The sequence below is a fragment of the Semicossyphus pulcher genome, unplaced genomic scaffold (genome assembly GCF_022749685.1).
Source record: "Semicossyphus pulcher isolate SPU_LCO1_2020_fin unplaced genomic scaffold, fSemPul1.0.p SCAF_15, whole genome shotgun sequence".
In the NCBI taxonomy this organism is placed as follows: domain Eukaryota; kingdom Metazoa; phylum Chordata; class Actinopteri; order Labriformes; family Labridae; genus Semicossyphus; species Semicossyphus pulcher.
Window position 1 is genome coordinate 19563254 of NW_027211659.1, and position 13305 is coordinate 19576558.

At 36.7% G+C, this 13305-nt stretch overlaps 1 protein-coding gene across 1 annotated transcript in view; it reads left to right on the forward strand.

The window, feature by feature from the left end:
• Nucleotides 1-13305, forward strand: part of thsd7ba (thrombospondin, type I, domain containing 7Ba) — a 184926-nt gene that overhangs the window by 133104 nt on the left and 38517 nt on the right. The window contains exons 14-15 of the mRNA XM_069663300.1: nucleotides 7778-8041; nucleotides 10357-10535. Of these exons, the coding sequence (XP_069519401.1) occupies nucleotides 7778-8041; nucleotides 10357-10535 (443 nt within the window). The remainder of the gene's footprint in view (nucleotides 1-7777; nucleotides 8042-10356; nucleotides 10536-13305) is intronic.

Genomic DNA, 13305 nt, shown 5'->3' on the forward strand with positions numbered 1-13305 from the left:
CGAAATAGCATTAGCAGATGCTCTGGTGTCTAATACCAAGTGAGCACCAACCAGGATTTGGTTGAAAACAGGGTGATATCAGTTCTGAACATCTAAGACCTAATTTCAACCTCTTTTTCAACCGGCTAAAATACTGTTACGTTGACAACGTGTCAGAAACACATTTTTATTTAATCATTTTGTTAATTTGTTCATCATAGCAATGGAAGAGTTACAAAAGTGATTGAAGCGGCATTTCTCAAAAATCATTTTGAAGTGGTGTGTGAAATTCTGTCTACACAAAGACGTAATTTTATTTTACATATAAAAATCATAAACACAGCGCTTTTTGGGCTGTGTTTATGATGTTTACTTACCTTCCCATCCATAACTCATTACAGTGATGGGTTTTGCTGTTACAGTGTTACATTGATCTGGTAACAGCTTGTGGTGGCTGATGTTAGCAGTAGACTTCCAGCTCAGACTTCCTTTTCCACGTGCTGCATTGTATAGAAAAGGAAACCGTTTTTCGTGTGATTTACTTGTAATTAACAGATCTTACCTCTGCTGAAATTTTAACATCATGATGCAGATTTGTAAAGTTAAAATACAGCTTTGTCAGGTCTGTCCTCAAAAGGAAAAGAAAAGAACTTTTAAAATGCTTGTTTGTTAAGTGGAGGTCCAATCGATCATTTCTGATGCATTCGAGGAGGTCGGGAAATCTGAACGCTGAGTGGCTTTCATGACACCACGTCAGGGATAAAGTTACATTTCAGATCGAGAACGGATTGTTAGCTGTTAGCATAGCTGATGGGAGCTGGGATGTCATTATGGCGCATTACATTCCACCTGCTTTTTCTCTCCACACGGACTGTTTTTCCTGCATATGCCGCAGCCTTCTGATACGTGATTGGTCAGTATTACCCATACTACAAGCGTAGTACAAATGGAAACCAGAACACTTACCATCCCTGAAATCCATGACCCTCCCTAGAGATTAGTTTATGTATTATGTTTGTAACTTTGAATAGACATCATTAGGCCAGTTTGCTGACTTGATGCTACTGTACACCACGCTTCAGCATGCCACAGATTTCCTCACAGAGGTAAAGCAAGAAGTAAACACAGCATACCTCAACAGGAGACATGTTTGATTTTTTCTGTTTGTGGTCCCATTCCACTTGCACCTATTTAGATCATGATTGTGTTAATAATGTGACAGACTCAACTTTATATTTATAATTTAAGGAGAATTGGTCAAAGTGGCAAGTTACAAGGTAAGTAAGTAAAGAAAGAAATGTAGAGCTTTTAAATGGTATGCCAATCATTTTCTGGTTATTTTGTTCAGTTTTTATCGATGTAAGCCAGCTTGAGGGCCCACTGCTGGTATATAGATCACAGGGCCATCAATTCCACAGTGAAGACTATCTTTGACAGACACCATTTGAGCTGGCTGCTGGTGGGGCTTTGGCTGGGCTAGCGGCTGATACCAACTTAAGGTAACCCCCTTAAAACCCAGTGCCTGCCAGCATTATATATATTTGTTGAGTCATTCATCTTTTCCTCAGAAAATGTTCTTGCACAGACATACACACAATTTATGAAGGAGAGTGACTATAGAAGACAGTTAAAGCTGATTTCTAGTCATTCTTGCAACAGCTATATTTCAAAACTTAATCTTGTAGCAAGTAGTTTTGAATAGATTTGTATCAGCCCTGTGATAGAATTATCTGAGGTGCTGCTTCCATTCTAATGCTGAGTGCAAAGTGGACAGATCCCTAAACCAATTAAATCAAAACTTGTGCCTCCCCTTCAATAAGTGTAGGCTTAATGGGCAGGCTACAGCGGCAATAACACAGTATTATATATATACTGTATATATATATATATATATATATAAACTTAAACTGATACTGATATGTTGATAGAGAAGATTGAAGGCCTCATTCTTTCATATGTAAGCAAAACACAAAATTAAGGTCCTGGTTCCTGTTGCACTTATGATGTCACTCCTTGTCAAGTCCTTTGAAAAGCCAAAGTCTATTCATGCTGAAATAAAAGCATAAAGGATGTTAGTCATCCGGTTTGTTTGGATTAATTATACCATTAATAAGGTAATGATTAATCTGTTAAATTATACACTTTTATGCAGATGGTGCTGTAATATGGATATGTCTCCTGTCAGAATAAAGGAAAACTTGACTTGGGTGTTCAGAAAATGATACACACAAAAATGTTGTTGACATCATTTTATTGGCAAGCTAATTTCTGTCTCAAGCAGCATGAGTTTTGTATGGTTATTCAGACGTTAAGTTCTTTGAATTATTTCTGCAGCATCAGAGAGCAGAGCTTGTGTGTGTCTCTCTAAAGGCTTAACTTCACATAAATGGTTTAGCGACACCATCCAGCTTTGTTACTAAGCCATTTAAAATTGCTCTTACTCTCTTCTTTGTCAGAGTAAGCTTTAGGTACCCCATGTGTGTAATTTTAGCTTGGCCTCTTTTTTTTATAATGCTACTGTGATGGTCAATTTTATTGTTAAGTTGTATCTTTGCTCTTCTGTCTTCTATTCTTTATGTGTTTTTGTTTATGCTCTTATGCCTTTCTTGTGATCTATATTTAATTTAAAATGGGGTATATAAAAAAGATGGACTGAATATTTGATTGATTGACTTCCATGCAAACAAAAAGCAAGTTGAAAAAAAAGGTATACCATTTGAACCTATATGCAATATGTTCTGTCTGGAGTTAGTTTACACCTATTTCACTGTGGATGGATGTTACTCTCAGGCACATATATTCAGGAAATGTTGACAGAATAGAGACTTGTTTGTTTCACATAACTTTCAACTGTTGTGGTACTGATGGTTTGTTTTGTTTGTAGATAATGTAATTTGTGAAATCACAAAAAATGTGTTGCTATATAAAGTCTAATATCAGTAATACAGTGTGAGCAACATTTACAAAAATGTTATTGCTTGACTTCTTTAAGTTAGTAGATGTAGACGCTCTCTTAATGCTCTCTTGATTACTTTCATGAAACAGCTGTTCCTTTCACTTTGTTTTTGAAGATAGTTTTATGTCAATGTTTTTTGTTTTTTTTACACCCAGTCAGTTCACTCTGTATGTCATTCTCTAGGAAAAAACAGGCTGCCATGACACTTGGTCCCATTGGTTTATGGCATCACACAGTCAGAAAACATCTTGCATTTTCAAAAACAAAGCAGATGAGGTATGCAACAGCAAATCATTAAACATTCAAATGAGTGTGTCTTGCAAACCCAGCTTACAACTATTCAAATTCAGCATAATATTGCAGATGCAGATGACAAATTAAATGTGATTCTTAATTAATAGTGCCTTTAGAACATCCTTCATATTAAGTCTGACCAATGGCTGACCAGCTTGTGGTGCATTGAGTCTCTGGTTGACATTTGACTGGAAGGGAAATCTATTGACATCTTTTTCTAATTAATTCATTGCAACGTCATTCCACTCTAAGCTCAAACTCCTACATACTCCACATTTGCAGATGCTTTTTGCCACATAAAAGACAGTATTACACAGACAAAGAAGACAAGACAGTGTTACAGTTGCTAATATATTTCATGCATGAGATCACGCTTTTCAAACAAGTACGATATTGCATATTTAAATGCAGATTCTTTGTGTTGCCTATGTTGTGCTGTCACTTGTAATGTAGTTGTCAAAGTGAAGGAATGTTGCAGGCTGGTGTTCCTCAATATACCACCAGCAGTGGCGTAGATTGAACAGATTGCCAGTGAATTGCAGTGCGATGGCAGTGAGTTCACACTCTGTGAAGAATATTTGCAATCAGACCCACTTCAGAAACAGATGGGCTGCTCACTGGGCACGCAGGAGGCTGAGGACACCGAGGATCCATATAACAAATAGTGATGCAGTAGTGTAGCAGGATAAGCATAACTGCAGTGCAGCTCCTTCACCAGGCTTTGTGTTTGTGTGAGTTTGTGATAGATGCTTGCACCTGGCTCTTTCCATTTAACTCTCAACAATTCTGTTATCTGGAATTTGTTAGAACTTAAATTTAACATTACAGAAACAACGTGTTGATTATGACAAATTTCTTGTATGTGCCAAATTTCTTGTATGTGCCCACATACTTGGCCAATAATGCTGATTCTGATTAAATAGTGATTTAGTTATTCCTTGGGGACATCATCAATGCACATTTGGACATGTTGCACAAAATGTTAGCTCTGTTTTAGCAGTACTAGTGGGATTCTTTAAACAAATAACACTCCATATGTAGTTGTTCGTAGTTTCGAAAATATTTCTGGTTTATTAGAAATAAATAAAAAGTAGAAAAAAAGAATAGGTATTCTTTATGACTTGATAGCCCTAACTCTCATGCCAATGACTTAAAAGCCAGTTTGAGATTTACTCTTCTCTAAATCTTGCCTGGTAAAATTATTTTTGTCTTTTAGCTTCCTCCATTAATGTCTTCTTTCCTCTCTGTCCTCTGCCCTGTTTGTACTGAGAATTTCATTTTAAGATGTTTCTGTGGTAGAGGGGCTTTCTGCCAGAGAGTCTTGAATGTAAACTTTTACCCACTTCTAACAGGAAGTTATACCCTCCAAACTGTGTTAAATAATTCCACAACAGGCATTCAAGGTGTGGATTGAGAAGGAATGAGGCGGTATTCTCCCTTTAAGAAGTCAATGTAGCATCAAAGTTGAATAATGTAGCTTACACTTAAGAACTGGACACAGTCAAATAATCAAATCAAATCAAATTTGTATAGCGCCAAATCATGACCAAAGTTATCTTGAGACACTTTTACAAAAAGAGCAGGTCTAGACCATACTCTCTGTTATGTTATTTAGAGAGACCCAACATGAATCACCATGAGTAGCACTTAGCAACATTCGGCACATTGGCAAGGAAAAACTTCCTTTAAACAGGCAGAAACCTCGAGCAGAACCAGACTCATGTTGAACAGCCATCTGCTTCGACTGTATGGGCCGAACAGTGGGATAGAAGATGATGCAGGATAGAGACAAGCAAAGACAGCAACAACAACATATGTCCAGTGATTTAACTTAGTGATCCAAACAGTGTTCAACCATATTTCCACCCAGTCAATTAAACAGTTTGGGATAACAGAGAATTTGAACAATTTATATATAACAATTTTGCATTGAAAAATTGTAAATTGTGAAGATACATCAAAATATTTTATTTTCTAAACTCCAGTAGTGCCAGTTGCAAAAGCTTAAATTGTCTCTGTGTTACATGCTATGTATGCAACTGAATTCAAATTCTGCATAGGATCTTAACAAATGCATTATTTGGTTAGTGTTAACATGTGAATGAGGCATTGACAGCGGTAATGAGCAATTCATGGTAAAAAACACTATTATATATTTTACTGCAGGGCATTCATAGCTGTTGACAACATAACACCTATAGGGTCTCTTACATAATACTATTAATGATGGAAAGCAGACAATCAATCATGAAAACAAATGTTCAGAACCTGCAAGCTTGACAGATTGTATCCATATATTAAAAGTGACAGTACTTTTAAGCTGCTATTTTACTTTCTTATATACTTATTATATATATATATCTATATAAATTACAGGAATAATTATTAGATGCCTAAAGTATTCAATTGAGAGGTTACCTCTAATACTCTACTAATCATTGAGGTCTTCATGGAGGTCTAAATCTTAAGATTAAAATTAAATATTTTTCATCTGCATCAAATAGGCAATAGCCACTGCTGAATAATTAGGTTTTAATCCCAGTGCATCTCGCCATGTGTCCACAGTCATGTTCAATTTTACAGAAACATTTTAGCACCTACATCCATCAAAATAAGCCTTAGCAGATGGTAACTCACAAGTATGTTGTGAGTTGTGGGGCACAGTTTTTCAAACAATGTTCTCTGTTGAAGTATTGTAAGGGTCTGCAAGCGCATTATGGGAGATATATACAATTATAAAGTGATATAAAACAGGAAATAGGGTTCATGAAAAAGATGATAACAGCATTTAATCACAAAATCACTCCTGAGCTGGGCACTGACTAATAATAAACAGAATGTGGGCATCTATACAGCTTTCCATTGTCTACTATTTATTCACTATTGTCTGTGTCTTGAATCCAAATCTGTCTGTGCACCGCCGATCATTAAAAATGAACAGCAACCACTGCATGGTGTGGAGTCATGAGTGGAAAAGGAGGAGAAGGAATAAATGTGCATAAAGAGAAAAAATGCAAATGATTTCTTAAGGAAAATAACGCTCTGTGTTTCCTCCTCTGTGTGAGAACACTAAGCTGCAGCATTTTTTCCTCTTTCTGGTCTTCATGGTAACACACGATGTCTTTACGTGCTATGCCTGAATGTGGTGCATTTGCATAAAAATAAGAAATATAGAGTGTATAGTGTTTTTGTTGAATAAAATATATTCTTGTTCTGAATTCTATTAGATATGATAATGTGTTTTTATAAGCTTTAGAAACACAATTATTAAGACAAACATTAAAGTTGAATATTCTTTTAAATAGCACTAATTATTCCCTTGAGTCATAAAGAATGCTTTCTAAATATGCTGTACCAGAAACGGGACTTCATTGCCACTGGTCATGGAGCACTTTTGACTGATTGGCTTTGTTCGTTTATTATAAAGGAAATGTAGTCCAATTATAGGGAAAAGCAGGGCAAGATGAATCATAGAGTAAATAAATCCAATCCTTGTATTTTGGCAACATTTTGTGTTGTGTAGCCAGAAATTACCATGCCGTGTAAACCCCTTCTTCAGTGGCCCCCATTCTTAATTATGACACACTAGCCCAGCTAGTGCCAGTTTTGCACATGGGCCCTATGGTCAAGTTAGCAATAATAAATATGCAACGTCCAATTAAACTTATGATAATAAAGAGATAAAGTTAGCAACTATGAACATGGACCATCTGGTTAGATTTAGTAAAACTAAATAAACATCTAAAGAAACATGGTTAATGTTAGGAAATTATCCCAATTTTGGTTAAAATGAGCATAAGTGAGTTAAATATGTTATGTAATTAAATAACATTAAATGTAAGGTTACATAACCCCAGTCTGGGTGAAATTCCTGTATTTGACACATCAAATTGCCAAGACAGTCTCCTGGCCTGGATATTCTTGCTCTTTATTCAACATCAATAGACTTTGATAGTCCATGAAAACATTACACTGGAAGGGAGCCTCCAGCGACGACGTTAGAGTCTACCTAAACTTTGATGACTTTGATAGTTTGACATATTTTTTGTAATATGTAATATTGGTGGATTGAGCACTAAATAGGAGTGAAGCAGTGTTTCATGCTAGAAACTGCAACAGTGATCTCAAAAATGTTACACAAATAATAAATAACAACAGTCTTTACTGCACTTACCACATGGTAAACAACTAATTAACTACTGACAATCACAATGATACAAATTAAAAAATAATGCCAAGTTTACAGCTAGGGTTATCCTGGTTTATCTGATTTGCTCACCTGCTGACATTATACGGTGATGAATATTGTTATGGATGATAAAAAAAATACGAACAAAATAATTCATGGTCCTTCATTGTTTTATTTATATTTTGGACATTTGGACATGTTACTTCATTGCCATTCCAGTTTGATAACCGATGTTTAAATTAGACAACAAATCAGTCCATGCATGAAGGACCTCATCATACTTGGTAGCCTCAAGCCCTATTTACAATGCTTATCAGCCACACATCGTGTGTCTACTGTTTTGTCCATCTTCCACACAGGTCGCAGTAAAAAGAAGGAGCATTGCCTGAATGAGGCGTTGTACCCACTGGAGGACACAGAGACCTGTCCCTGTGATGAGTTTTTATCCCAGCCCTATGGGAACTGGTCTGCTTGCATCCTCCCTGATCCTTTAGCTCCAGGCCAGCAGGGCTGGATGAACCAACAGGAGATAAAGGACTGTGGGCCAGGTCTGCGCTACAGAGCTGTGGCTTGCATTGACCAGCAGGGACACCTGGTCAACCCCATTCTCTGTACAGAATCAGGTAGGTGTATGTGCATGTATATACACAGTATATATGTATATGTAATATGAACCATTATTTTGTAGACATCGAGGCAAAATTCACTTTGGTTTTGATCCGAACACACAGTTGCTTCAAAAATTCAGCGCACGGACAAGGAGATCTTGGCTCAAAGTTGTTTATCGCTAATTGCCGCTACACCGGAAATACTTATAAGTTGACAATTGTTCCCAGAGGCATATATCGTCATGAGACGATAGCCGATGGGTTTTGAGATTGAATTGAATTGAATTCATTTATTTGATACGGACACTGCAATTTAACATTGTTCCAGTACACAACATTTGCTGTAGCAAAATGTTGATGAGAAGAGTAATTCAATTTCCAACATTTCTTTCTCAACAGTAGGATGACATTATCAATAATGCTATTAATAACAATAATTCTTACCTATTGGCAAACAATAACATATAACAAGGATGGTATCAAAAGTGAAAAACACTTTTAAAGAACTATTTGAAGCATTTCAATATTTTCACCTTGGTAAATACCCTGAAATAGAGCACATTCTACCTGAATTTACTGTTAGAAATGAGAGTTGTAGCTTTTGAAGAGCGTAGTTTTTATATGAATACTAAAACTGCTATAATTTCTCTAATATACAAGAAGGGCAAAGACCAAAATGTCTGTACTAGTTGCAGATCTACGTATGTTAGTACTCAATTCTGAATTTGCTAAAGTTATTTCTCAGACGGTCCTTCAAGAATATGCTGAAAACTCTACATAACAATCCAAGTGCCATGGTCTTGACAGGCAATCAGATGTCAACCAGATTCTCAATCATACTTGGCATATGGCAATGCTTCTCCGTCTCTGCATTACTATTTGCAAGTTGATAAAGCCACTAGCACAAGAAATAATGACCTTTAATGATGTGGATCAGCTAGTGGTAAAAGGAACTGATCATAAAGTATGTCTATACATGCATATGGATCAGTTAAAAAAACTACACTTCTAATGTCTTAAATATCTTTAGCAAATTAGCTTTATATCAGGTAACAAGATTAATTTAAATAAATCATCTTTTTTGCCTCTGATTGGTGCCATGGCAGGAGTTAATACAGAAATACAAATGTGGAAAGCCTTAATTATTTAAGAATCAATTGATATTTGCCTAATTAAATACAATAGGAGCAAAGAATCATAAAAAGCTCTACACAGCAAAAATGATCTAACCAAGTCGCCCAATACAACAGTATTCTTAGCAGGACAAATCTCGATTACAATTTTCAAACTATAATTTGGAAATATGTTTGGAAAGAACATCCAAGAATCCAAGAATTAGATACAGAGTTAACAGTATGATTAAGATAATGGAGGCCAGGGTGTTCGCAGTTTTTAGGATTTATTATTTCTTTATGCTTAGATGACTTAGATTTATGTATCCTGGGCTGGAAAAAACATTGAAAAAAATACATACCTGTGTTTTTACCTCTTAAACTGGTAGATGTATTGTTCTCTGCTCTATCCTTTAAAGATTGTGTCTGTTAATTTTGACCAATCTTTGGCCAAGCTGTGAATGTGTGGAAACATACAGAAAAATTGTGTTAATAAGAAGTAGGTTAAACAAAAAAAAAAGTTAATTCCCGCACACTGTCTAACTTGCAGAAATGCAATTTATTTGCATCGTTTTGGTACTAGACCTTCATCAGGCGCATTTTTTTGTTTGACCTGTTCCACTCTTACGCACCTGTTTTGAAACGGATGTGCGAAGCTTTTTGTTTGTTTTTTAAATTTCTTTTTCTTAAGTCTTATGTATAATTTGTACAATTTTCATGCCACCTTGCAAGAATAATAATAATACGTTTTTTTTTAAATAATTAAAATCACGGTCATTAGAGAGCCTTTTCATGCAAAACTAAAACAATCTTTTTGATAAGTAGTTGCCATTATGCAGGCATACCTATTCAAAATAATCTGAAATATAATTGTGATACTGATTAAACTTTTATTCTAATGCAATCTTGTTGCCATGCCTTTGCCCTTTTTCTGCACATTTCACGTGAAAGAACATTTAGTGAATGATGTTAATAAAGTTATCCAGAGACAGCAAACAAACAAAAAGCTTTAGCCAGTGTGAAAACTCTTAAGCAGTTTCACTTTTCAGTGTTGGCACAGTTTAGAAATGAGACACTCATTAGTAGGATCATTAGCTTTCGTTGCGCAGGAAGGTGTGATGGTGAGTCCAAAGTCTGGTGGACAGAGGCCAGTGGCATGCCTGTCTGAAATTATTAATTTGATCCTCACTGCAGCTGCTGACCAAGTCTCAATTTCAGGCTACATGGTGGAGTTTTGCCATATCCCTTGCCCCCTGGACTGTAAGCTCAGTGACTGGTCACCCTGGTCAGCCTGCAGTGCATCCTGTGGCAGCGGGTTGAAGATAAGGTCCAAGTGGCTAAGGGAAAAAGCATTCAACGGGGGACGCCCCTGCCCTAGGCTGGATTTAAAAAACCAGGTACGATTTACATAGGTGCTCGCATACCAATAGCATCCTGTACAGTGCAAGAGTGAAACCCTGTCAACCCTGGCTTTCTTTTGAGCCATTGTCTGACCATTGTTTTTGTAAAAAATATATATATATAATAGTAAATTTGCACATATACACTTTATGAATTGGACTGGCATGATGCATTTTGGTTTTCCCAAAAAGAAAACAGGCGATTGAGGGCAATTGTGTTTACATACAAAGTACATGCAGTGTTGTGCCCATTCTTAAAGTAGAAATCATTTGTTTACACACACACACACACACACACACACACACACACACACACACACACACATGCATCACCTTCTAGCGTGACTTAATTGTTAACACATCTCCTCATTCTGCTTGCGTAATATATTTTCACTCAGCCCTGGTTGTGTTGCAGCCTAATGTTTTCTCAAAATTAGAGTGAAGTTGCATTCTCCTTACATTTCAATAACAAGGTTTATTACCCATCAACCAGTGGGACTCCTGGGCAACCTGTTAATTTTCTGCTGTCTTTAGCTAGACCAAATAATTTGTCTTGCAAGGCCTGCCCTTTCCTTGACATGAAGACAGGGCAGTATTAAGTACCAAAAAGGAGGGGGACAGAGAGGGATAAGCGAATGGATGGGAACTTCTGATATTCCAAAGTCAGGTTATATCCAAAGCTCTGAATAATTTGTGACAGCGTATCTCCCATGGGGTCATGGTTCAAAGAAGGGAAGTGTTTTATGAATGCTGCCTGTATGCTTGAATGGGCTTGAAAGGACAATTCAGTCTGTAGAGGTCAATATGGAAATGAGGCACGACTGTGAGAAAAATATTCCACTCTGTTCGAGTGGAGATTTGTGTACAGATGGTTAAGTGCCCACTAACAAGGTCTATATGGCCCCTGTAGTTATGCCCTGCAATAACCCTCGCCACTGAATTTGGAGCTTGCTGTGGAAAATGGCCTCGCAGATTTATCCTGAGGGTGGACTAGAGCTCATTGTTAACATAATCAAATTGGGCATTTAAAGTGAAGAGCATCTGTCCGAGGTGTGGGTGTAAAGTTACTATAACCTCCACTCTAGTTCAATAGGCATTGCTGTTATGTTAAGCAAGGAAACTCCTGGTTTATGATCTCAAAAAACATGCTTTCTGCCTAAGCTAGCAAACTTCTCCATTCAGCCTTCATACTAATATTTGATTGTTAGTACTTCATTTCTTCTCTGTTTGAATATTCACATTCCTAAAGATTACCCACCTCCCTCACAAACGCTCTCTTTTTTACCAACTGTAAAATACTCTCTAGCTTAAGTGTGGCCTCGCTCACACCAGCAGATGTTTCCCCTGCAGTCACAGCCAGAAGTGACTGGCATGACAGAGATTAAATTTACAGTACATCACAAGTCATCCTCTCATCACATGGTTGAGTGAGCAAGAATGATGGGAAAGAGATAGAGATGGAGCGAGAGAGTGTAAGAGAAAGTGCCACCATGAAAATAACAAGCAAAAGGCCAAACAGAAAGTGTAGGAGTTGGGCTGTAAAGTAAACCCTTACTGTGCTGTAAATTAGGTAGTCAGTGAGATTATCTAAATTGCTGCAATGCCATCAAGAGAAAGTATGATCAAGATGAATAATTCATGTATAACCTCAGATAAAATGGATACAATGGAGTGAATCTCTTGGCCCCCACAGAATCAATTGTTTATTGGGACAAGAGCTATTTCAGAACAAATTTTCAATGGAATTAACTTATTGCACTGTTAGTTTGATTTCAATTGACTCTTTGCTAAACCCCCTCTCAGGTCAATTATTCATTCATATCTTAGGAACTGTAATCCAAACAGCAAATGTCAAGGGTTTTTTATTTTTATTTTGCCACATGTTGAGACAGTGTATGGAGCTTTAATGAGACCAATAATCTGTATCGTCTCATCGTTCTAACACTCTGGCAACCCTACCAAATTTTGTTATCCGACAAATGTTCGCCAAACACATCAGTTATTTCTCATCTTAAAAGCCTTTTTGTCAATACAATATACAAAAGAATAAAGAGTTGTAACCTCTGTCTTGCTAGTCAACTAAACACAAATATGTTAGATCAGACTCATATTTTTTCTACTTCTCAACACCCAGACTGGTTTTATACTGCAAAACCAATTTTTAATACAGATGTCCTCAACCTAGATCATCAATTGGCGAGGACACTGACTTTTTGCCTTTTATATGTTAGCTTTAGCCTCAGCCTTACAACAAAGTATCTATTTTGCCATCAAGAGCAACTATGACAGGGCTTTCATTTTGCAATAATTCAGATGGAAACATTAAAAGTCCAACCTGAAGCGAATTTTAGCTATTTGCTAGTTAGTTTTAAAATCTGCCGGTTACATTATTTGGTTTTCAATTGGCTAACTAGATTTAAAAAAGCCTGTTTTTTTTTCAACCTCTTTCTGGGTTAGTATAGTTTTTGCAAACACATGGCGAGATCATTTGGCATGTGCACTTTCCATATAATTAAACAGAATTGTTGCCTATTCCCAAATAATACATCAGAATTGTCTTGACTGTCTTCCTACCTCTGTGTCAGTCATCATTTTTTTTCATTCTATTAACAACTCCACTCCATCCACTCTGGCCCATTCTTCCTATTCGCCTCTGATGATCTCCTGTGCCTTTCATTGTCTCGATAATGAGCTTGTATGGAGCAAGGACTTATCTCTAATCTCATAATTATCTTATCTCATAATTCAACTGCAATGCTGTTAAGTA